General features: G+C 45.3%; 1 protein-coding gene across 2 annotated transcripts in view; it reads left to right on the top strand.

Annotated features, from left to right (window-relative positions):
• The window catches only part of LOC147673966 (NACHT, LRR and PYD domains-containing protein 3-like), a 428,609-nt gene that overhangs the window by 105,597 nt on the left and 296,459 nt on the right, over positions 1-26,553 (top strand). For both annotated transcript variants that reach the window (XM_086945054.1, XM_086945053.1), the window contains exon 3: positions 15,740-15,909. In XM_086945054.1, the coding sequence (XP_086801180.1) occupies positions 15,740-15,909 (170 nt within the window). The remainder of the gene's footprint in view (positions 1-15,739; positions 15,910-26,553) is intronic.

Raw genomic sequence — 26,553 nt, 5'->3', positions numbered from 1 at the left:
TAAGTGATTTGCCCAGAATCACAGGATATTGAGCGTCATTGCCGAGACTTGAACCCGGTTACCCAGATTTGAGATCGATCACTCTAGCTGTAAGACCACATACTCTCCCTTTGAGATTGATCGCCCTTGCTGTTAGACCACACCCTCTCCCAAGAAGGTGGTAACCCATTCGCAAATGGGGAGGGGTATCCATTGTGAATGTATGCACAAGCTTGGCAGTGGTCCCACAGTCTAACTCAACCTGTTTTCTGTTAAGGAAAACTGGCTGCATTTAAAAAAAAAAAAGATTGCTTTATTTAAAAGCAATCGCAGACAAGGTGGTCTGCTGACCCCAACAGGCTTCCATCCCCGTGATTTTAAAGATTCCTATGGGGTCACATATTGCGAAATACCTAATTATTATTAATGAGGTAGGTCGATTTGCGACTCCCCATGAATCGCTATATAAACTCTTGGAGTTTCATACATTTGTAATAGCGATTACATAATTGTGATTTGCTGTAAATCGCAATTAGGTAATCGATATTAGAAATGTTGATACATGTGGCCCTTGGAGTTTCTGGTTACACTCACTACAAAGGTGCCCTTCCTCCCATCTTTAACAAAGTTTCTAATGGTATCTCAACACAAATACGGTCAGGGGTCAAGGTTGCCTTGTACCCATGATCTTTACACTTGTGTTTATAAACCTTTTGAGTATATAATGAAGGAAAATCCTACTAGCCCAGCTTTCTTTCCCCCCTAGATTATCTTCATCTATGGATAGCTCTTCTTTTTCCCTTCAGACCCATTAGATCCAGTAAAGTCTGTTTATTGGCATGGCCATATATGCCATAATGAATCTTATTTGGGAGTGATATTATGTAAAATGTCCTTCATTTTGAAAGATAGCTAATATAGGTGTTGAAAGCCTAGCTCGTTGCCAAACTGATCATTTTTTAATGTTCAGTCTTTAGAGTCTTGGGCTCCTCTGTGCACTGCAGGAAAATAGGAAGATATCATTTCTGCTCTCTTTTCCGGCTATAAGGCAAATGGCCCTTAGCCAAGAATGGCAGAGAGCTACACTGTCTCAGGGATTTTGGAGAGGAATATTGGCAGAACTACGAATCGGCAGGTTTGAGTGATCTTGCGTACAGAAAGATTGTATTGTAGGTCGGATCGATTTGTTGAAAATCTGAATGCATTTGCCTTGCCTGAACCTAACATGGTTACCACAGTGATGACCTGTTGTCCTTCTGGGGCTATTGCTAGATTACAAGTGGTGGCAATAGATGGGGATGGCACTAGTCACTGTCAAGTAACAGTTGCCAGCTTCAAGTACAGAGGCTGTGGGCACTGAAAGGGAGAAGCAGCAGCAGGGACTGCTAGACACAGAACAACAGTAGGAGCGCCAAGGGCGGTGCAACCCATCATGAGAATCAGCAGTATATAGAAGACAAGCATCTCAAGTCCAGCAGCCAGGGCCGGCGCTAGGCATGGGCAGTGTGGGCTTCTGCCCAGGACCCCACCTTTACCGTACCCACATGGGGCCCTGCATCAGTTGGTCACAGCCCACAGCACGCTTCTCACATGCATTTCTGCCCTCGCTGTGTGCTCCTCTGTGCCCCCGCCAATCAATGCACTATTTTGCAGTCAGGTGGGGCTCAGCCTCGCACCTCCCACTTCAAAGGGCAAGGTAGCTTGTCTGGGGGGTGACTATTAACACCCTTCACAGAAGGTCAGGGGCGGGGGAAACAGCAGCCACACTGTCTCCGCAGCTCACGAGGGTGCCTCATTTGTTGTCATGGTTACCATCACTGCGATGCCTGAGGGGAGCCCTACCCTTGGCCTCACAGCACCACACAATTGCTCTGAGGCACAAGAGAAGGCCCCCTATCCTGGGCTTTACAGGGATATGTGTTTGGTTTACACTACATCAATACCACATACCTATACATATAATAACGTACTAGCCTGGAAGAAATGTTAACACTGGAGTAAGATATATATTTTGTAGAAACCTGGGTCAAGCTTTTTTACCCAGAATGAATATTATAATGTATTTACACTTAACATAGTTTTAACATATGTCAACTTCTTTTGTTACAGTAACACACACTATATCACACACAGCAACGCACATCAGATGAAAATCCATACTATAACACCCACAAGCTCCATTAAACACACACAGAAACGCACATAAATCAGCGTATCTCTACATGCCTATTCACATACTTTCACTACACACTTGAAATGAAATGATGAAATGAATGAAACTTATATAGCGCACGACTTACCCTGGGGCATCTCAGCGCTTGCTTAGGGAACCCGTCCTGGTATTCCCCTGTGAGATAACCCTGGCAGGGTATCCACAAGGTGAAAGCCAGGCATCCCACCGCGAGGGGCCGTTGTGGAGATTAAGCAAGCTATTGCCCAGAGCCACAGAGTGTGAACCCGTGAGTTGAGAAGGCACCGGAGCGAGAATTAACGAGTCCGTGGAATTTTAAGCCCAAGACCCGCCGAGGCGGGGAATTGAACCCTGGTCCCGGGCCGAACTCAAGCTCCAGGTCTGCCGCCTCTAACCCCTGAGCCACACTTCTCCACTTCAAACCCTAACACACAAACATTACAAACAGCACTGCCACACATATGCAAAATCAGACACTCCCTGCCAAAAGTTTCCAGTCTTGCTTCTCGTGCACACTGTTCTGTGCATATAAAGGAATATTGCACTGCAGCTGCACGTTTTCTAATAGTGTATTTGGATAAGTGTCCTCCACTACTGCCTACCTGTTTTGTAGATGCTCTGCATGTGTTTGTCCGTTCCTTGTGTTAGAGAAGCTTGTGCTGCTAACGCCCGGGTAGCATTTGTATTGTGTGTGAAGTTCAGTAAAAATCTTATCACTTACAAATATCAAAATAAATGGCTTCCATGTTATCTAGGAAGCCTGATTTCAAGTGGATTCATCCTGTTACCTTTCGGTAGCAGAAACATTATACTGGGTAGATTCAAAAGCAATGGACCGCACTCCGCTAGCCCCTCCTCCGGGTCGCCCCTTGGGATTCTGGTACTTGGAGTTGAAGAGTGGTTCACCCAAGTGGGTGCAAGTAAGTACTTGTTGGACTGATGATCTCTAGACCCGATCCATGTCCCGGGTTTTTGGATGTCGCCCGAGACATGGCTCGGGTTTCGGGATAACTTCCCTCATCAGTAGAGAAATGGTTTAGGGGTGGAAGAGAAGGCCGCCAAACAATCGTCAAAGGCCTGGATGCCCAAACCGGCACGCAGGTGCGTCGTCCAGGAGCTCGTCAGCTCGAAGCTCAAGGGAGCCAATTTGTAGATTCAAAAGCAATGGACCGCACTCCTCTAGCCCCTCCTCCGGGTCGCCCCTTGGGATTCTGGTACTTGGAGTTGAAGAGTGGTTCACCTGAGTGGGTGTAAGTAAGTACTTGTTGGACTGATGATGTCTAGAACCGATCCATGTCCCGGGTTTTTGGATGGCGCCCGAGACGTGGCTCGGGTTTCGGGATAACTTCCCTCATCAGTAGAGAAATGGTTTAGGTTTGGAAGAGAAGGCCGCCAAACAATCGTCAAAGGCCTGGATTCCCGAACCGGCACGCAGGTGCGTCGTCCAGGAGGTCGTCAGCTCGAAGCTCAAGGGAGCCAATTTGTAGATTCAAAAGCAATGGACCGCACTCCGCTAGCCCCTCCTCCGGGTCGCCCCTTGGGATTCTGGTACTTGGAGTTGAAGAGTGGTTCACCCAAGTGGGTGCAAGTAAATACTTGTTGGACTGATGATCTCTAGACCCGATCCATGTCCCGGGTTTTCGGATGTCGCCCGAGACATGGCTCGGGTTTCGGGATAACTTCCCTCATCAGTAGAGAAATGGTTTAGGGGTGGAAGAGAAGGCCGCCAAACAATCGTCAAAGGCCTGGATGCCCGAACCGGCACGCAGGTGCGTCGTCCAGGAGCTCGTCAGCTCGAAGCTCAAGGGAGCCAATTTGAAGATTCAAAAGCAATGGACCGCACTCCGCTAGCCCCTCCTCCGGGTCGCCCCTTGGGATTCTGGTACTTGGAGTTGAAGAGTGGTTCACCCAAGTGGGTGCAAGTAAGTACTTGTTGGACTGATGATCTCTAGACCCGATCCATGTCCCGGGTTTTTTGATGTCGTCCGAGACATGGCTCGGGTTTCGGGATAACTTCCCTCATCAGTAGAGAAATGGTTTAGGGGTGGAAGAGAAGGCCGCCAAACAATCGTCAAAGGCCTGGATGCCCGAACCGGCACGCAGGTGCGTCGTCCAGGAGCTCGTCAGCTCAAAGCTCAAGGGAGCCAATTTGTAGATTCAAAAGCAATGGACCGCACTCCGCTAGCCCGTCCTCCGGGTCGCCCCTTGGGATTCTGGTACTTGGAGTTGAAGAGTGGTTCACCCAAGTGGGTGCAAGTAAGTACTTGTTGGACTGATGATCTCTAGACCCGATCCATGTCCCGGGTTTTTGGATGTCCCCGAGACATGGCTCGGGTTTCGGGATAACTTCCCTCATCAGTAGAGAAATGGTTTAGGGGTGGAAGAGAAGGCCGCCAAACAATCGTCAAAGGCCTGGATGCCTGAACCGGAACGCAGGTGCGTCGTCCAGGAGCTTGTCAGCTCGAAGCTCAAGGGAGCCAATTTGTAGATTCAAAAGCAATGGACCGCACTCCGCTAGCCCCTCCTCCGGGTCGCCCCTTGGGATTCTGGTACTTGGAGTTGAAGAGTGGTTCACCCAAGTGGGTGCAAGTAAGTACTTGTTGGACTGATTATCTCTACACCCGATCCTTGTCCCGGGTTTTTGGATGTCGCCCGAGACATGGCTCGGGTTTCGGGATAACTTCCCTCATCAGTAGAGAAATGGTTTAGGGGTGGAAGAGAAGGCCGCCAAACAATCGTCAAAGGCCTGGGTGCCCGAACCGGCACGCAGGTGCGTCGTCCAGGAGCTCGTCAGCTCGAAGCTCAAGGGAGCCAATTTGTAGATTCAAAAGCAATGGACCGCACTCCGCTAGCCCCTCCTCCGGGTTGCCCCTTGGGATTCTGGTACTTGGAGTTGAAGAGTGGTTCACCCAAGTGGGTGCAAGTAAGTACTTGTTGGACTGATGATCTCTAGACCCGATCCATGTCCCGGGTTTTTGGATGTCGCCCGAGACATGGCTCGGGTTTCGGGATAACTCAGCACCCTTGACAACTTCTCAGCCACCCATCGCAGTCAGACTCCATTCTCTGTATTGCATCGGCGGCTTCACGTAACCAGCAGCTCAGACGTGGAGCGTGACAAGAGCACCGCGCATCTCCAGAGGAGCAGGCAGACTGCACCTGGCTGGTGAGCTCTTGCACTATGCGGGCTGAGAGTCTATCCTCCATAGGCCCCACTATCTCCTGTACACACCTATAGATAGACTGATCGACTGCTTCATAGAACTCATCATCCCCCAAATACTGGTGGGTTTCCTCCTCCTCTACATAATACCCTTCTGCCATGACTGTCGACCCTGCTATATGCTGTGGGGAAGGCAGAGGTTCACAACTGGCACCAAGGACCAGAGATATGGGCTAACCAAAGGCTAGCAAAGGCTTTTTGCACTGTCAACCCATAAAGTATAGAGGCAGCACTCCTCTCACAGCGCGCCGACCCTCTTTCTCAAGACCGGGTCAATGCCGCCCAACTGCGTGCTTCGTGCTAAATAAAGGCTGGCCAGCGGACTTCTCCGTTAATGGTGCTGGAAGGTACAGCCCGTAGGCATGAAACGCAGTAATCCGCTTGTACAGACCCCTTCGGGGCATAGAATGAATACGGGGCAATACAACCCTTCAGGGCGTCACGGTGAGGCGGCAGGCAAAGGCTCCGGCGCGGCTCCTCTCCTCAGCCCGGCTCCCGTCACTCAGGGAAAACCGCGCTGAGGAGAACGAGACGCGACTGCTCCCTCTAGCGGCGAGAACACACAGCCGCAACCCCGGGGACAGTCGCGTCAGGGGCGAAACGTCCCCGCGACAACTTCAAACAAACAAGCATTTGCAATGCAATAGGTCTCGTATTAGGAAAATTTGAGCTATTGGTATTGTAAATTACACATTTTTTATTTATGTTTTGCTTTTGAAAATAGCGAAATTAATAGCTTTGTCATTTGCAATGCCAATAGTTATAACTTTCGCAAATGTGACATCTATAGCATTTGTAATGCAATATGTGTTGTATTTACGTGACTTACATGTATTGATATTACAAATAACAATGGTTTAAATTTTTTTTTAAATAATTAATACTCAAATAAAAGTTATTGTACTTTATAATGGCAATAGCTTAAACTTTTGTAAATAACATTTGTGAAGATTATGTTCAGTGTATTTTATTGTGACGAAAATCCAAGAACAGAAGTGAAATATTAACAGCTTTTTGTTACATTTGTAATAAAGCTTGAAACATTGAGATAACATATTTGAACCAGTTGTTGTTGAATGGTTGCACAGATTGATGCTGTGGTGGAGCTCAGTGATGTTGTGGTGCCACTGAGTGATGCTGTGGTGGTGCTGAGTGATGCTGTATGCTATGCTATGTTTTGTTTTGCTATCCTATGTTTTGTTTTGTTATGCTATGCTATGCTGTCCTATGCTTTGATTTGTTATGCTATGCTGTTTTATTATGCTATGCTCTGTTTGATTATGCTATGCTATGTTTTGCTATGCTATGCTATTTTTTGCTATGCTATGTTATGCTATGCTATGTTTTGCTCTGCTATGCTTTGTTTTGCTATGCTATGTTATGCTATGCTATGCTATGTTTTGTTATGCTATGCTGTTTTGTTGTGTTTTATTATGCTATGCTTTGTTTAGCTATACTATGTTTTGTTATGCAATGGTATGCTATGTTTTGTTGTGTTGGTATGCTATGTTGTGTTTTGCTATGCTATTATATGTTTTGTTATGTTTTGTTAAGCCATGCTATGTTTTGTTGTGTTTTGTTATGCTATGTTTTGTTGTGTTTTGCTAGGCTATGCTTTGTTTTGCTGTGCTATGTTTTGTTATCTTAGGCTATGTTTTGCTCTGCTTTGCTTTGTCATGCTATGGTATGTTTTGTTGCGTTTTATTATGCTATGCTTTGTTTTGCTATGCTATTTTTTTATGCTATGCTATGCTATGTTTTGCTTTGTTTGGTATGCTATGCTGTGTTTTGCTATGCTATTACATGTTTTGTTATGTTTTGTTAAGCCATGCTATGTTTTGTTGTGTTTTGTTAAGCTATGCTGTTTTGTTGTGTTTTGTTATGCTATGTGTTGTTGTGTTTTGTTATGCTATGTTGTGTTATGTTATGCTATGTTTTGTTATGTTATGCTATGTTTTGTTATGCTATGCTATGTTTTGTTTTGCTATCCTATGCTTTGTTTTGTTATGCTATGCTTTGTTTTGTTATGCTATGCTTTGCTTTGTTATGTTATGCTATGTTTTGTTATGCAATGGTTTGTTGTGTTTTGCTATGTTTTGTTATGCAATATTTTGTTATGCTATGCTATGCTTTGTTATGCTATGCTATGTTTTGTTATGCTATTCTAGGTTTTGATCTGCTATGCTTTGTTATGGTATGCTATGTTTTGGTATGCTATGCTATGTTTTTTTATGTTTTATTATACTACGCTTTGTTTTTTTATGCTATGTTTTATTATGCTATGCTTTGTATTTTTATGCTATGTTTTGTTATGCTATGCTTTGTTATGCTATGTTTTGTTATGCTATGCTAAACTTTGTTTTGTTATGCTATGCTATGTTGTGTTTTGTTATGTTATGCTATGCTATGTTTTGCTATGCTATGTTTTGTTATGTATGCTATGTTTTGGTGTGTTTTGTTATGCAATGGTTTGTTGTCTTTTGCTATGTTTTGTTATGCTATGCTATGTTTTGTTATGCTATGCTGGTGAGGGTGAGTGAGGGTGAGTGAGTGAGGGTGGGTGAATGAGGGTGGGTGAGTGAGGGTGAGTGAGTGAGGGTGAGGGTGTGAGGGTGAGGGTGAGGGGGTGTGTATCCTATGCTTTTTTTGTTATGCTATGCTATGTTTTGTTATGCTATACTATGTTTTGTTATGCTATGCTGATGAGGGTGTATTAGGGTAGTGAGGGTGAGTGGGTGAGTGAGTGAGGGTGAGTGAGGGGGTGTGAGGGTGAGTGAGGGTGAGTGAGGGCGTGTGAGGGTGTGTGAGGGTGTGTGAGGGTGTGTGAGGGTGAGGGCGGGGGTGTGAGAGCCCACAGAGGTAGAATCAACAACTGACAACAGGTCAGAGAGTTGAGAGAGGGGTAGAATCAACAACTGACACTGAAGGGCAGAGAGTTGAGAGGTAGAATCAACAACGGACAGACGGACGGGCAGAGTTCGGAGAGGACAAAAAAAGAACAAACAAAACGGCAGAGCTCGCAGGTAGAACAAACAGCAGGGCAGAGAACCCACCGAGGTAGAAATAAAATAACTGAGAGAACGACAGGGAACCCACAGAGGAAGAGTACATAACAGAACAGGGAGTCCACATAAGTAGGACAAACAACGCACACACCAGAGACAGCGAGAGCCCACAGAGGTAGCATACACAACTGAGGCACAGAAGGAGAAATTCCACGGAAGTAGAATAAACAGAGCAGAGCTGAGAGCCCACAGAGATAGAATAAAAAACGGACGCACATCAGTCCACAGAGGTAGAATAAACAACGGAAAGGTAGTGAGTTCAGAGAGGTAGACAGCAGGGCAGGTGAACCTCTGGTGTCTGGGACAGAGTGCCCGAGACCGGTGACGCAAGAGCAGGACTCCATAGTACAGCAAATGACAGGAAAATACATTATGTGGGTTTATTGGTTGACGACGCATCTAATGAACTACGTTTGCAGTGGAAAATATATTTATTTCAAACTAATCTTAAGCTGAGAAACAAAATTCAGGTAAAAGTAGTGCTCAGATTTCGTGAAAATACATGTTTGGGTCCTTCCACAAAGATCAGCCACAGAGAGGCTGTCAGCAGTTACAGGTCACCTCTGGGTCGTGCAAGGGCAGATTATGTCCATCTGCCCAGCAGATCACTGCAAGCTTTATCAAACACTGCCTTTGGTGAGACAAGCAATGCGTCCATTTGTAGGACAGAGGCACCCGGCTAGGCGCTTTCGAATCTTCCTTAAAAAGAAGGACATCTTTTAATGCAGACCGAAGCAGGGAGAGAGAGCACTCAGAAACGCAAAAGAAGCTCTCGGCATTGCAGGGGGCGGGGCAGCCGAACCCGAACCCTTTGAAGTAGCCAGGCTGAAAAAAAAAAGCAATTAGGATGGCCTGCGGCCGTGAATAAGTGACGGCGGGGGGCGGGGAGAGAGGAACAGATGGCTGTGAAGGGAGAAGGCTGCTGGAAGGGGGAAGGCTCGTGACAAAGCAAATACCAGGAACACAGAAACCGGTGACGCAAGAGCAGGACTCCATAGTACAGCAAACGACTGGAAAATACATTATGTGGGTTTATTGGTTGACGACGCATCTAATGAACTACGTTTGCAGTGGAAAATATATTTATTTCAAACTAATCTTAAGCTGAGAAACAAAATTCAGGTAAAAGTAGTGCCCGGATTTCGTGAAAATACATGTTTGGGTCCTTCCACAAAGATCGGGCACAGAGAGGCTGTCAGCAGTTACAGGTCACCTCTGGGTCGTGCAAGGGCAGATTCTGTCCATCTGCCCAGCAGATCACTGCAAGGCTTTATCAAACACTGCCTTTGGTGAGACAAGCAATGCGTCCATTGGTAGGACAGAGGCACCCGGATAGGCGCTTTAGAATCTTCCTTAAAAAGAAGGACATCTTTTAATGCAGACCGAAGCAGGGAGAGAGAGCACTCAGAAACGCAAAAGAAGCTCTCGGCATTGCAGGGGGCGGGGCAGCCGAACCCGAACCCTTTGAAGTAGCCAGGCTGAAAAAAAAAAGCTATTAGGACGGTCTGCAGCCGTGAATAAGTGACGGCGGGGGGCGGGGAGAGAGTAACAGATGGCTGTGAAGGGAGAAAGGCTGCTGGCAGGGGGAAGGCTCGTGACAAAGCAAATACCAGGAACACAGAAACCGGTGACGCAAGAGCAGGACTCCATAGTACAGCAAACAACAGGAAAATACATTATGTGGGTTTATTGGTTGACAACGCATCTAATGAACTACGTATGCAGTGGAAAATATATTTATTTCAAACTAATCTTAAGCTGAGAAACAAAATTCAGGTAAAAGTAGTGCTCGGATTTCGTGAAAATACATGTTTGGGTCCTTCCACAAAGATCAGGCACAGAGAGGCTGTCAGCAGTTACAGGTCACCTCTGGGTCGGGCAAGAGCAGATTCTGTCAATCTGCCCAGCATATCACTGCAAGGCTTTATCAAGCACTGCCTTTGGTGAGACAAGCAATGCGTCCATTGGTAGGACAGAGGCTCCCGGCTAGGCGCTTTAGAATCTTCCTTAAAAAGAAGGACATCAATTAATGCAGACCAAAGCAGGGAGCGAGAGCACTCAGAAACGCAAAAGAAGCTCTCGGCATTGCAGGGGGTGGGGCAGCCGAACCCGAACCCTTTGAAGTAGCCAGGCTGAAAAAAAAAAGCAATTAAGACGGCCTGCGGCCGTGAATAAGTGACGGCCTGGGGGGCGGAGAGAGAGGAACAGATGGCTGTGAAGGGAGAAAGGCTCGTGCATGAGAGCAGGTCACGTGAATGGGATTCACGTGAACTGTTGAAAATCCTCATCGTAAAAGTCAGCTTTGTGGATTGACGGCAAAAGGTCTCTCTACGAGACCTAAAAAGGGGCTCTAAAAGATAAAAACACACAGCAAATGACAATGACCCCTAATCAAGAAATACAATTGCACGGTGCCTAAAACCCAAAACACCCCCACAAACACAGAAACGAGTGAGAGCATAGGAAAAGACATTTAACTGGCTGCAAAGCAGCGAAGAAAGAGGAAGGGATCACAAGATGGACGCCCTACCTTAAGATCGTGGACACTGTAGAAGGACTATGTTCGTGGACTGATGGGATATGTAGTTTACCTAATAGTGTTTCTGACTTTGGATACGTTCTTATTAACCCAGTGTTGGGGTATATAAGATATTTTTCTCACATTTATTGCTTTTCTGGCTGCTATGTAGTTTTTGTTAATAAACAGCGAAGAGAGAAAAGCATAATCTAAAGCCTCCGGTCCTGACATAGAATTAGAAGTAATTGGGCACTCCCTTGCAGACAGCAAATCTCAGTGGATGAATTAGGTTTCTCTACTGAGGCCGGTGAGCGTCGGGCAGGTCTAGGAAGCGGCCCGCCTAGGTGCGGGTGTGGCTTGTGGTGGGTGGTTCGAGCGCTCATACATTTGCGCCCAAACTACGCCCTGAGTATACACTGCTCGATGTTAGGCTGTTGCTCCTGTGGTGGTTTTTACGAAATGTAACTCTTTTTGGCTATTTACCTGTGCCTTGTGTTGCATTTCAGTGGAGAGGTGGAGATTTACTTTTACCCTCTCGGTGGCCATGGTGGAAAGGCTTGAGTGTTCAGTGAGGATGTTTAAATAGTACTATTGATGATATTCCCAACCAATATAATCAGCCGAGTGGCCACTGATTAATGAAGGTGCTTCTCCCTCAAGGCTTGATTGATCACGTCTCCTCTCAGTGTATTCGGGCCACTCAAGTGGGTTACAGTGTGCAAAACAGCTGGGCGTAAGTTCTTAGTTGATCTTTGTAATATATTTTGAAAGGGTGTGAGATTCCTGGCTCGTTCTTTCAATCAGTAGTGATCAGTTTAAAGATTATTGCAAATCATCTAGCACTTGTGGCTCCTTGTGTTATTCTTAAAGATCAAAATGGTGTTATTCAAGGTAGGAGGAGTATGGCAATAAACACACACTACCTGCTACAGGCGATTGCCTATTTTCCTGCACATAAAATCAAAGCAACAATTGTGTGAAGTGGAATGTTCTCTTCTCTGTTCCAACTAAATTCGCCGTCGCACCTAAGTTTGTGCAGGTAGTTAAAAAACTATACTTTATTGCAAAGACATCCATAGTTATCAATCGAAATTTGACAGGTCGATCTTTATTAGTCGCGGGACACGCCAGAGCTGCCCTTTGTCTCTCATTTTATTTTCATTATTTAGAGAACCCCTGGCTTGTGCTCTTCTACAAGACTATAATAGTCAAGCCAATGTAGTGAAATCAGCGAAGCTGAAGTTATTAGCCGATGATATGGCCCTTTATTTAGTGGCAGATAAAGCTAATAGCTTGCATGTTTTTTCCAAAATGTGCTAATACGCGGAAATAGGAAGCTGTAAGATCATCCACTCAAATCAGAGGCTAAACTCTCCAATTTCTCCCCAGAGTTATTACTGATTTTTTTTTTTAAGACGTTTATTAGCAGCAGTAAGCAATACACAATGCGGAGCCTACAACCCTAGGGGCCGGCCGCAACACTTCAATTTATAAAAGGCAACAGAAAAGGAAGAAATAAGATATAAGAAAAATAAATAAATAAATAAATAAACTCTGAAAATATACATAGCTCTTCTGACAATAACATCGGATCCATTGACATAGAGAGCGTTATATGTATCATATACGCTTACAGTTCGCTTTTGCACAAAAATTACGTCTTGCTTTTTCATTTTTTTTTATAAACTAACGAAATGAACTCCGTAACTTCAACAATTGCTATCCGTTTTTCTCGGAAAGTTTGTGTGCCGTCGGGGTAATGTTCCAGTATACGCTGTGCCGATACTCAATGACTGTTTGAATATCGGTATTGTCACAAAATGCAGCCATCAAGCCATTTGACAGTGTTTGAACAGTGGCTAGGCAACTCAACTGAGCATGGTTGCACATTCATTCTCTTGATCATGCATATTGCAAAAGATACAGCAATCAAACCTGACACAGTAACGGATCCTGGCACTTAGTGTGGCAGTAGTTACATGCAAAGTCCATATTACAATGAATGACAGGTGCAACAGTGGTCGCTTGCCCACAGGGACTATAAACTGTTTCTGCATATCTTTTCTCGGGATTAATATTGTGAAAGCGCTCATGACATCTTCCAGGTAAAAGCAAGGCTTCACGTATATATGCTTGATATGACACCTATGCAAACCCATTCCTGAACTCAATAAGACAATGAGTATCAACATATAACAAACCATAACGTCATAATAGAAAAAAAAACAGTAGACTAGTTACCCACAAGCGAACAGTGTATATGTGTGTATGCACCTCTCAAAAGATAGGCAGTCTGGGGCGGGGGAAGCAAGTGTATTCGATAGTATGCTATCACAAGGGTGGATCGGGAGGTTTTGCGGTGGAGTGTCCCTGGGGGAAGGGGGGAGGAGGGCCAGTGCGAAGGAAAAGGGGGGGGGACTAGGGAGGGGCAGAGAGAGCAGTAGTGAAGGCAGGGGGGAGGACGGCGGGGGGGAGGAGAAGAGAGGGGCTTGGGGAGGGGTGTGATGGGGTATGTGAGGATATCACTGGCGACAGAGTGATCTACGTCGGTTGGGCGACTAAGTGATGCCCATTTGCTGACACGTTTGGTGATACGCGGACCCCAGAGTTATTACTGATATTAATGCAGGTGCATTTCTCTCCAACTTCATAAATAAGATATCTAGGAATTTTTATGACTTCTAAGTTAGAGGATCTATTTTAAAGTTAATTTTAAGACAACATTATATAAGGTGCTTATCTCCTGAATCAATGGCAAAATCTCAGTCTATTAATTATGGGTCGGATGGCTCTAGTTAAAATGTGTATCCTTCCATTACTCTTATTCGGAAGAAGTTGGCTCAGTTCTTCCTAATATATAAATCTACTATCAGGCATCACTACTCAATTGGTTATCTAAATCTTCCTCTGAGCATTATAATGAAACAAATTTTGGTCTAAAGCTTCTGCTAAAGGATTCAGAGCTAGGGCTCTCCCCTTCTTAAAAATCCCTAGGGTACCCAAAAAATCTAGGTACAAGATTCCCTTAGTCATTGTAGATCGATTCAATAAGATCTTGGAAGAATATCAGATTTCTTGGTTCCATTTGCAGCTGAAATTGTCAGATTGTATTCCTTTGGGTTTATGCATCTCTACCTATACCTGTACCCGGTGGTCACGTTTGGGATTTTGTAGGCTGCTAGATTTTTTCCACAATGGGGAGTTTGTACAATGGCAGAGATTGGTGAATCTAAATGCAAATCTCAAAGCTTCTCACCTCCTCAGTTTTTTCCCAAATCAAGCACTTCCGTTCGGGATACATAATGGGAAATGAGATAGTAGCAGAGAATCTTGGAAAGGCTTACTTTATTTCTAGAACATAGGGAATGGGAAATTGTTATAGATTACTTCATCCAAAGAATAGCAAGGCCTTGCTTTCAGACCATCTGCGTCGGATAGAAGCTTCTACAAGGAAGTTGGTTAGATATCTCCCAGTGGTTGTTTTATAATCTAATTAGCTATAAGGCTGTTAGAGCGACTAATCTGAAAAGAATGCTTTTTTTTTAGTAAATGGATGTTATACTATACCCCGGTATAACTCCAAAAACGTATTCAGGGGTAGAATTGACCTGTTTTAGGGGCAGTCATGCTAATGGCGATTGGTTTCATGTAATGTTTACATGTACTCTTTAGTTAAAATTCTGGCAGGATTTGTTTTTAAAATTAGCCAAAAACTGTAATTTAATCTCTCACCTGATGCGTATACTATTTTATTTGGCATCACAACATCCACTGTCGAAATGGGCAACATGGCCTGGTTTTTAGTTCCATTCTAGTAGCAAGATCACTGGCACTCGCAAATTGAAAGTCTGATATTATTCCCTCAGTTTCCCAAATGAGCCAGAAATGCAAAGAGTTTATACTTATGAAGTTATTTATGCAAAAAGTGTGGACTCTACAGTCAAAGTGAACAGAATATGGAAAAAGTGGGAATCTAGTCAGTAAATTCTGGAACGTTTTTGCATAAAACTGTGCTACGATTAGCAGGTATGAAATGTATGACTTAAAATGTTTGATTTATATTTGAGATAAAAACCATGTAATCTATTTTTTATACTTCTGCATTTAAGAAATATGTAATTATATCAAGTGATTGGTATTCGAAAAGAAGAACCGGTGGGAAAATAAAATGTTGGAAGATAGGGAGAGAGAAAAACTTTTTTCCACAAGTGCCTTAGATGCAAAAAGGGGGCCATAGATATAACAATGAGCTTATGGTTGATCTATTTTGACTGTTGCTTATTTGAAACAAAGAATTGTATTTATATGATTTGTATGCCTTTTGCGCTGCTACATCGTTGAAAAAATATAATAAAAAAAATATATTGCATTATGCCGATTTTATTTATAGAGCTGCACATACTTGTGAACTGGGGGCATCAAAACAAACCACCTAACAATATATGACCATCGTAACAAAGAATACATACTCCTAAGATAACCCAGACCTATTTGATTTGCCAATGCGGATAGTGAGTGGTGGTAAAAGAATGATATTTATGGTTCCCAAGGGCTGTGGCAGTTGCCTGCCGGTTGTTCCAGTAGAGCTCTCTATCTGTCTGTAAATCGCATGTTTGCTGTTCTAGCTTGGGTGGCACCTTCTCAGGCAGTAGCTATTCTGGGGCAGGAATCTCTGAAATTTGCTTAACACGTTTTGACCGCTCATGTTTATTTTATACATATGCTGAAGTGGCTACCAGTAATAAGCATTCTTTCACTTTCAGGGGAAATCAGTAATTTCAAGAGGAAGTTGGAGGAGTATACCGATGGGGAGCTGAAAAGGCTTTGCAAATATTTTCAGGAGGACATAAGCTACGTGATTGCGAATCTGGATTTTCGCAGTATACTCCATGAATTCTGCTTCAGAGGAGCACTTTCTCCAGACCAGGCAACGGTAGTCACTCTTTCAATTTGTTCTGTTTTGTGAATTCTCTATAGTAACATCAAGGATCATTTAAATAAATGGTATGGTGTACTTCGCAAGGACAAATAATCAACATTCATATCTTCAGGAGTATAAAGTGCCAAACAAATTATTTTTGACCGGATTAGCACCCTCATTGTAATATTTGGCTGAGCCAATTAGAAGACTTAGAATTCGTACATGTTGTTCATTTGCATTCTTTCCCTTCAAATCTGAAGTAGTCATAGGAAGCAGATTGAGGCAGTTGTTTGATTTCCTGTCTGCAGGGTACAGAAAGGGGTAGTTTATCCTAATAGTTTTAAAAGGATAAAATGTTGAACTAAGTGGATTGTGTAAGAATGAAGAATTGGACTAAATCCATATGCATAGGATGACGCTAAAGAGCAGCATAGAGCTGTGCATGAGGCTGGGACATACACCAATTCATTTTTCAAAACAAGGTACTAACTTTGGAACTTTTTTTTTCTATGATAATTTTTTTTTCTCCAAATTTGTATTTTTCAAGTCAAGTCAAAAGTGCTTTATTCGAGTAATTACTCATAAAAGCAGACAAACAAACACATAATAAAAATACAATTAAATTACAAGGTCAGCATGACCTTGAGCACAAACACATTAAAAAGGAAATATTTCCTTGTTTAAAAAAACAGATTTCATCAAGTTGTAAACATCAAGGTGCAAAGTTCATATTGTAAAAACGTACATGATTAAAAATTAATTTAAATAAGTTTTCGTCAGAAAGACTCCAGGCATGGGAACAGAGAATAGATAAACTAGCAGTCCCTGAACAACTAGGCAGAGAGTAGTCACTCTACTAGCAATCTCTGCCTAATTACCCAAGCCCACCCCAAATACTTTGCAGTTGCTATGACAATCCAATTTAAAGGCGTAGTTTTAATGATTCGTAAGGCTACCATAGAGCTTTTAGTGCCCAAATTCCTGCACATGGGAGCCAGCCAGACACGTCTCGGAACAGAGTATGCTTGACAGACAAACAAGAAATGCCCCAGAGTCTCATTCCCATCCCCACATGCTAAACAAGTTGCTGGGCCTCTATTTCTCCATTTAGATGTTAAATTACCAAGAGGTAGTGAGCCAGCCCTCAGTTGGAAAAACAGTTTCCTATCCAGGGATTTAGATATAATATCCCAGTACATCTCAAACATTGGAAACAGTTTAGCTTCGAGGAAGGCAGTCGTCATAGACCCGTTACTATTACTAAGAAGGCTCTTGTTTGCAACATGTTCCCAGTAGAGGTTTTTTATAAACAGCTTTGGTGGAAAGGAGGACCCGGTAGGATCCGACCCAAGTTCACTCAGCCCTAGTTCAATTAATGCAGTTCTCAGAGATCTAAACCATTTAATTTCATGAAATCGATCTGCCTTGATTACATCAGCAAATCCTTCTGCATATTGTGACAATTCAGGGGTGGTCCAGATTCTGCGCCAATATAATATTGGTCGAAGTTTACACATTGCAGAAATTTCCTTTCTACCAAGTTCATATCTGAGTGGCAAGAGGGGAGTACTCTGTGGGGTACCAGTTAGTTTACGGAGGAAGCTATTCTCTGACCTCTGTAACTCATGGAGGTTTTCTTGCCCCCACAGTTCTGCCCCGTATAGTGCAGACCCTATTGCTTTAGCCTCATAAATGATCAGTGGCGGTTTGATTGGCTTAGTTAGGGATTTCGCGTGCTCCTTAATGATGGTACCAGCAAGCTGTTTATGCCTTAATATAGCTAAATCTAAGTGGTGGTTCCATCTATTGTTGTTTGAGATATGTATCCCCAAATAAGTAAAGGAGTTCACGACTTCAAGGCAGCGCCCACTCAAGGTAATTTTGGGTTTAAATTTCCTACTGGGATTAAAAACCATGAGCTTTGTCTTAGCTGCATTTACCTCCAAGCCATGATCACAACAAAATGTATCAAAGATTATCAATGCCTTTTGCAGACCACTTGGGGATTTTGATAAAATTAGGGTGTCGTCTGCGAACATTAAAATTGGAACTTTTGCACCAGCAAGAGAGGGAGCATCTACAGGCTCAGCTTGCATAAGGGGAACGATTCCATTTATAAAAAGAGTAAACAGTGTTGGAGCCATTGAACAACCCTGCCGAACCCCCCGCTCGACAGGGAAGTCAATAGTGTCATTGCCATAGCCTCCCCATTGAATCTTTGCATAAGTGCCCTCATGGAGTCTCATAATCAAAGTTAGGATAATCATCGGGACCCCTAGGGCAGCCAGCACCTCCCACAATTTTGCCCTCGGCACCAGGTCGAATGCAGCCCGCAAGTCAACAAAAGCTGCATACAGGCTGCATCCGCCCAGTACCACTGTCCGCCATTGTATTAGTTGAAAGCGAAAGACCTGATCTACAGTACTTGTTGCTTTGCGAAAGCCAGCCTGAAAAGGGGATAAAATGTTCTGCTCCTCAGCCCAGTCAAGCAGATTGTTGATAATAACACGTCCTACCACCTTTTGGACTGTGTCTATTAGGCTGATTGGGCGATAGTTGCAGGGTTGCGCACGATCCCCCTTTTTGTATACTGGTATAATGACGGCACCCCTCCAAGAAACCGGGATTTCAGCGCCTCTTGCTAAGAGGTTTAATAAAAGGCAGATGTACTTACTCCACCGGTCGGTGTCATCTAAGAAGACATCTGCCGGGACACCATCATTACCCGGTGCTCTCCCCCTATGGACGGATTTCAAAGCAGACAGGATTTCGCCTAACATGAAAACATCTTCCTCTGCGAACACATAAGTGGGGTTATTATTGCTAGCAGGCTGACCCCTAGAAGAATACTGCTCTTTGAAAAACGTAACCCAGGCGTCATGAGGGACATTATTATTAGGAGGCTCTGGAGGTCTATCATGTCCCCATTTGACAATGTGCCAGAATTGTCTAGAATTTTTACTTTCACTAGCACATCTCAATTTCTGCCAATGATCTTCGTCCCAATCTTTTTTTGCCCTGGCGATACAATTTTTATAGTGTTTTCTAGCAGACCGAGTCTCAGACAGATTGTTATTTTTAATTGCAGCTCCTAGTTTCAATCTTGCTTTCCTGCAATCTTGGTTATACCACTTTGCTGTTTTAAATGGACAAGCCTTGATATTTCTTGCGGGCTTTAAAAAGATTTTTTTAACTTCATCAAAAAGAGATGTATGAACATTTTTAGCCTCATCCTGTCCATTTTCTAAATCAGTGATATTTTCCAGTGCCCGAATGGCCTTGTCTGCAGCTGCACCTATCTTTTCCAGGGCCTGCTGGTCCGTCTTAACACCAGACCATCTTAACCTACGCATATTATTGGATTGCGTGATCATTGGCGGCACAAGTAAATGACAATTAGTTGAAAGGTTTACATTAGATGTCCACCAGTTATGTGAGACGCATAGCGGGTCATGGTCACTTTCTATTCTGGCAGTGACTACCATATCAATAAGGGATGGCCATAGCGATGTACTACAAATAACGTAGTCAATACGACTTTTGCTTCGACCATTATTAAATGTCATGGCAGGTACACGGTCTGATTGGGTTCGGCCGTTCAGGGCGCGTAACCCATGCTCCAAGCACATGGCATTTAGACCTAAGATGTCAGCTGTCCAACTGGTTATCGGGGGGGACTCAAGTGTGGGAATGTCCCAAAGTTTGTCTTCCTCTGATCCCAGGGGAGAATCACCAGTGATTAAAGGTTCAAATGTCCTATTCAAATCACCTGCAATTAAGATGTTTTTTCCTGCAGATTCAATCTCAAGAATATTAGAAAGGCTCATAAGAACCTCAGATCTACCTTTACTACCACCTCTGGCATAGATATTATATACATCCATGGAGAGGGGTAGGTCACTGGACAGTCGTATAAGCTGAATATCTTTTTGGTCAAGTACCACACTCTGTACAGCAATCTTTAAGGACTGCCTAATCCATATCGTAAGGCCCCCCATAGGTCGCCCTTTGGGACCCTTGGTGGCCGGAACATAAAAGTTTAGATACCCCAAAGCAAAAGTAGGCTCACATGCCCAAGTCTCTTGGAAAATACAGAGGTCATACCTATTTATGAATTCAAACCATTCTGCGCTTTCCATTTTAGAAGATATACCTGCTACATTCCATGACAGGATATTCCCTGAAATTGGAGTCGTAGGTATATCATTAGTTGTAGAATGCATGTTTGACACGTTACCCCCTGTGCCCTGATCTACAATGATAAAATTCGGTGCCCTGGTTTGATCAGCAATCAGAGGCCCCAACGGGCTAGTTACTATAGGGTAATGAGCTATACATGATAAACTTATGGCATCAGCAGGTGCAGACACAGCATTACAAATAAGTGGTTGTCAATCACAGTCACTTAAATTGGATAATGAAGAAAATCGATTTTCTAGCCCCAGACCCCAATCAACTGAGGCAACATCCTTCCTCCCTCTCTTAGTCACAATGTTCCATTTAGTTCTTAGAATACTTGAATTTGGTCCGCTTCCCTTTCTTGGGTAAAAGAAGTCCAAAGTCAAAGGAACAATTGAAGTTGTTCGTCTTTGTGGTGGCAAGATATTTGGTAGGATGTTGGGCAAGACCCCAGGGTCAGAGAAGTGAAGAACAACACACTCCCCTTTAAACTTTTTTACCCTATCCCCTATCCACTGAACCCTTCGTGCTTTGACAAGCTCTTCAGAAAGTTGCTGCTTTCCCCAAGGAGTAATTACCATGTTGGTGGTTAACCATGATAAAGATTTGTTTCGTAGAGAGGATGCTGTTTCCCTCTCACCTTGAGCCAGAGCTGGAACATTGGCAAGGACAAGTACCAATGGAGAAGCTTCAACCACAAGTTCAAAAGTCCCGTTTTCAGTAAACGTGTCTTCAACAGCAGGAGCAGGGATGGGGGCAGTATGAGAATCACCTGGGAGAGTGTTATTGCTTGCCATTAGGGTGTTCGTTACCGGGGCAGTGACAGTGTTAAGACCACCAACGGCTGCAATTACAGATTTATTAACCGATTCCTCTATCTTTGCAAGAATACTTCCTGGTGCTTTCCCAGTGTCATCTATTGTTTTTTGTAGTAGACCTTCCAAACGGTTGACCTCAGAAGTTAGCTTGTCTATTTTGCTAACTAAGGGCTTCATCGCGCCTTTGATTTTTGAGTCCATTAGGGTTATCAGTTTATTAAATTGAGCGTTCGAAAGTGTAATATACGCTTCACTTGTCAAATCATGCTCCTCTTCCTCAGAGTATTTCCTCGGGGGGTTTGCTACTCGATTCTTGGCTGACCTAAGGCATTCCCGTTTACCCAGGACCGGTGCTGGAGGAGAGATAGTTTGATCCTGGCTAATAGTAATATCAGCCAGTACCTCGTTGGCACTCAAATCTTCAGCTCCAGCAACAGTACCACTTGGCTGTATAGTAATAGTATCTGGGAACAAATCAGGAGTGGCACTATTGGTGCTGTTATTTATTAAAAGGCCAAAAGGGTCATCAGCCTCGATATCGATAAATGGAGATTGAGCAGATGAGTCTATTCCCAAAGAGGCTCTTCTATCAAGGTTGATTTTTTCTACTACTTGCACCAGATAATTTTCCATAGTGTTAGTAGACGTGGTTAGCTTTTTAGGGGGCATGATAAACTGTATGAGCAACCAGAGTCAATGTAACTTACGTATCAGGCTGGTCGGCAGTATTCACAGCTCAGCAACAGCAGTTCCAGGGCAGCGAGCCAAGAGTCCAGGCCCAACCCAACCTTGGACAACCTCGGACGGCCCGCCCTTTGCCCGGGCTTCGCCCCGGGCGTCCCGCTCGCGTCCCGCGACGCGGGGGCTCTCCTTCCTTTCTAGGGCTCTGGCGCCCTCTGATGCGCGACGTCCCGCGTCACTGCACACGCGCCGCCGCGAGGCCTGCCGGGATTTGTGGTCTCCCGGAGCGGCGGCGCGGAGTCCGGTGCCCTGGGACTCTTGGCGGTGGCGGCGTCGGTGTTTGCGCTCCTTCGCGCCTGCTGCTCTCTGCTCCTGTGACTCAAGGCGGTGGCGGCAAGGTCCAGGTAAGTGAAAGGCTCCCCCCGCTTGCCGGGGCTCTCCTTCCTTTCTAGGGCTCTGGCGCCCTCTGATGCGCGACGTCCCGCGTCACTGCACACGCGCCGCCGCGAGGCCTGCCGGGATTTGTGGTCTCCCGGAGCGGCGGCGCGGAGTCCGGTGCCCTGGGACTCTTGGCGGTGGCGGCGTCGGTGTTTGCGCTCCTTCGCGCCTGCTGCTCTCTGCTCCTGTGACTCAAGGCAGTGGCGGCAAGGTCCAGGTAAGTGAAAGGCTCCCCCCGCTTGCCGGGGCTCTCCTTCCTTTCTAGGGCTCTGGCGCCCTCTGATGCGCGACGTCCCGCGTCACTGCACACGCGCCGCCGCGAGGCCTGCCGGGATTTGTGGTCTCCCGGAGCGGCGGCGCGGAGTCCGGTGCCCTGGGACTCTTGGCGGTGGCGGCGTCGGTGTTTGCGCTCCTTCGCGCCTGCTGCTCTCTGCTCCTGTGACTCAAGGCGGTGGCGGCAAGGTCCAGGTAAGTGAAAGGCTCCCCCCGCTTGCCGGGGCTCTCCTTCCTTTCTAGGGCTCTGGCGCCCTCTGATGCGCGACGTCCCGCGTCACTGCACACGCGCCGCCGCGAGGCCTGCCGGGATTTGTGGTCTCCCGGAGCGGCGGCGCGGAGTCCGGTGCCCTGGGACTCTTGGCGGTGGCGGCGTCGGTGTTTGCGCTCCTTCGCGCCTGCTGCTCTCTGCTCCTGTGACTCAAGGCGGTGGCGGCAAGGTCCAGGTAAGTGAAAGGCTCCCCCCGCTTGCCGGGGCTCTCCTTCCTTTCTAGGGCTCTGGCGCCCTCTGATGCGCGACGTCCCGCGTCACTGCACACGCGCCGCCGCGAGGCCTGCCGGGATTTGTGGTCTCCCGGAGCGGCGGCGCGGAGTCCGGTGCCCTGGGACTCTTGGCGGTGGCGGCGTCGGTGTTTGCGCTCCCTTGCGCCTGCTGCTCTCTGCTCCTGTGACTCAAGGCGGTGGCGGCAAGGTCCAGGTAAGTGAAAGGCTCCCCCCGCTTGCCGGGGCTCTCCTTCCTTTCTAGGGCTCTGGCGCCCTCTGATGCACGACGTCCCGCGTCACTGCACACGCGCCGCCGCGAGGCCTGCCGGGATTTGTGGTCTCCCGGAGCGGCGGCGCGGAGTCCGGTGCCCTGGGACTCTTGGCGGTGGCGGCGTCGGTGTTTGCGCTCCTTCGCGCCTGCTGCTCTCTGCTCCTGTGACTCAAGGCGGTGGCGGCAAGGTCCAGGTAAGTGAAAGGCTCCCCCCGCTTGCCGGGGCTCTCCTTCCTTTCTAGGGCTCTGGCGCCCTCTGATGCGCGACGTCCCGCGTCACTGCACACGCGCCGCCGCGAGGCCTGCCGGGATTTGTGGTCTCCCGGAGCGGCGGCGCGGAGTCCGGTGCCCTGGGACTCTTGGCGGTGGCGGCGTCGGTGTTTGCGCTCCTTCGCGCCTGCTGCTCTCTGCTCCTGTGACTCAAGGCGGTGGCGGCAAGGTCCAGGTAAGTGAAAGGCTCCCCCCGCTTGCCGGGGCTCTCCTTCCTTTCTAGGGCTCTGGCGCCCTCTGATGCGCGACGTCCCGCGTCACTGCACACGCGCCGCCGCGAGGCCTGCCGGGATTTGTGGTCTCCCGGAGCGGCGGCGCGGAGTCCGGTGCCCTCGGACTCTTGGCGGTGGCGGCGTCGGTGTTTGCGCTCCTTCGCGCCTGCTGCTCTCTGCTCCTGTGACTCAAGGCGGTGGCGGCAAGGTCGTATTTTTCATTTTTGGCACAAGTAATCTGCTTATAGTAGAACTATTCATAGAGAAAATAAAATTCATTGAAAACTTCCAGAGACAATATATATGACTTTGTCCACAAACAAACAGTTTAATGTAATCTGACATGAAATGGTTTCTGCCCTTGTTCTTCCATACATTTCATAAATGTATATTTTCATGAATCATTCAGATAGCATTCAAAATGTCAACATATGCTTTGAATGAAACACTGCTTTAATATGTACAACACCATTGCTTTTTTATGCGTCGCAACAGTTTAATGCATTTTTTAGAAATTTATTTTAGACAAGTTTGTAGCACTTCGTGTGTAGATATATTTTAGATATGTTATCATGTTTAGGATTTAGTAATGTTGTTCATACGAAAGTGGAGTGGGTGTTGTGTGTCGATTTAGATACCGTATATAGATTTACCCGATACATGACCTTATATAGGTACAATTCACATTGCCCTTATTTAGGCCTATAAATCCATCCCTTATTTAGGCATTGCTCATGCTAACCAAATACAGTCATGGTCAACTACATCCGATCCTCTTCGTCACAACGAGTTCTTGGAAAACCAGACTCTTAAGCCTTTAGGACTTCCCTGTGCCTGGATATTGATTTCTTCAAGAACTCGTTTACTATGCATGAACTTTTATTCCTTAGGGGTTCATTCATGATGTTCTTATGTCCGACTAGTACGTCAATACTGGCATTCCTAAACACCTTCAAGGTATAAATACACCTTCACTTGCTATGGCAAGGCAAGGTGCAGTTCGACTACCTACTTGCACGACGCGGCTCGCCACAGCAAGTCCCGAAGTAAGTCAAGTCCCCAACTGACGCACTGACCAGGCGCTGCCATCCTCCTCGCAGAGAATCCAGCTCCAGTGTTTCTGACTCCCCTTGCTGGGTGTTAGAGATTGAGTCCCGGGAAAGAGATACCAACCTCTCTCATTCTAAGGTATGTAGCTGATTAAAACCTAGAGAAACGTTTGTCAACTCTTGGCAAAAACTAAACTTAAACGTATGCTAAACTAGACTATAGCTAAAACAGCACCTACTTCTTCCCTCGTACTACACTTAGGTTAGGTATACTGAGGTAGGATTATTTTAGAAGCACCATTTGAGTATTTTAGCCTGTGTTATTTATGTATGTATTTTTATACATGTAATAGCTACAGACCATGCTATTACAGTATTATTTTATAATACTGCTAACGCTGTACGTATTATACTTCGCAGTCTTACGATTGAACCAGCTCATATCTCTTGCATAAACCCTTTTATTGAAACGCCTGTCTCTCTATTTCTGAGCAACTCTGTAGAAACAAAGAATGCACAATTGACTGAGTGAAACTGTAATCTATTGTTTCCACGACTCTGAAGATATTGTTCCGACTCTAAGGGAAACAAAGTTGTCATATTTATGCGGTTGTCGGAAACAAATCCCTTCTTGTTCTTACGAGAAGTTTCTAGTGACCTCTGAGTTAGCTGGCACACACAAGTAATTAAGTTTAATTACTCGATAGAGACATACTGACCTCAGTCCTATGTCAAATCTATAGTGTATATTATTCCAATGCGCAGAGCCTATCAGGGATATAGGAACTACACTACAGTAGTTCCCACCAGGAGCCTTTTCTCCTAGTTATCATTTTCATCCTGCCAATGAATTCCATGTTGTAACCATATAATACATTTGCAGTTGAGAAACCTCCAGCTCCCCCCACAATCTCTGCAGTGTTTTTAAGCTCACCTTTTTGCGGGTAGTTCCCTACAGCAGTTCTATTATGAGCCTAGTCAGTGTTTTAAAAAAATGGTTAGGTATTTCTTATAATGAGTGCTGGAGCACGTGTAAACACCTGGGCAGAATAATCATTTTTATAATAGCAATTCTACCCATAAGGGGCAAGGGCAACCTTTGCCAAAAGCGCACAAAGCCTCTTATACCCTCCACCACTTTTCCAACGTTGAGTACCAAGTGTCTCTCTGGTGAACCTGCTAATCTGATTCCCAGATATTTAGGGTCAGTTTCCGCCCATGGAAGTCCCCCCATCAGTAATAACTCCCTAGGCCCCACTGCTAGTCGGCCTATCTGGAGCAATTTTGATTTATTGGGATTCGTTTTTAGCACCAAAATTTCACCAAATGTATACAATATATCTAATGATCTAGGGACTTCTTGTGTTGGTTGACCAGTATATACTAAGGTATCGTCTGCATACATTGAGCCCACATATTTAGTATCGCCCAAGTTGATCCCTCATCCTTCCAATTGTTGTCGTAAAGTCTCCATTGCTGTTGCAAATAGAAACGGTGACAGAGGACACTCCTGTCGAGTGCCAAGTTGGAGCATAAAGGCTCTTGAATTAGTCCTCCCAAATGCACTCAGGCTTAAGAGGGCTTGTATAATAATTGTAGCCATTTGAGGAATCCCATCCTCTCCCCCATTGCCCTCTTTTTAAAAAAAAAATCAAAATTTTATTTAATACTTTTCAGAAAAGATTCACAACACAAAATATACCAAGTCGTGGAGGCAATATTCACATAGATATAAATCTAAATCAGAACAAAATTAAAAAAAAACACAAGAACAGTGGAGAAAATACAAAAAAGTTAAATCAATAAGTATTATGAAATATAAGAAGCATAGTCGAGAATTGGAAACGAATATCGAATAACAAATAAAGAGATTTTTCACAGTTTGGACCACTGCTCTAGAGGGGCCCATATCTTAGAAGCCAGCACACGCCTTCTTCTCCCCCTTAACAAATAAACGGAAGACTCCAGATTATACCACGCTA

This window comes from Lissotriton vulgaris, chromosome 12 (assembly GCF_964263255.1).
Source record: "Lissotriton vulgaris chromosome 12, aLisVul1.2, whole genome shotgun sequence".
NCBI classification, from domain to species: Eukaryota; Metazoa; Chordata; class Amphibia; order Caudata; family Salamandridae; genus Lissotriton; species Lissotriton vulgaris.
This window is presented reverse-complemented; position numbering and strand designations above follow the sequence as displayed.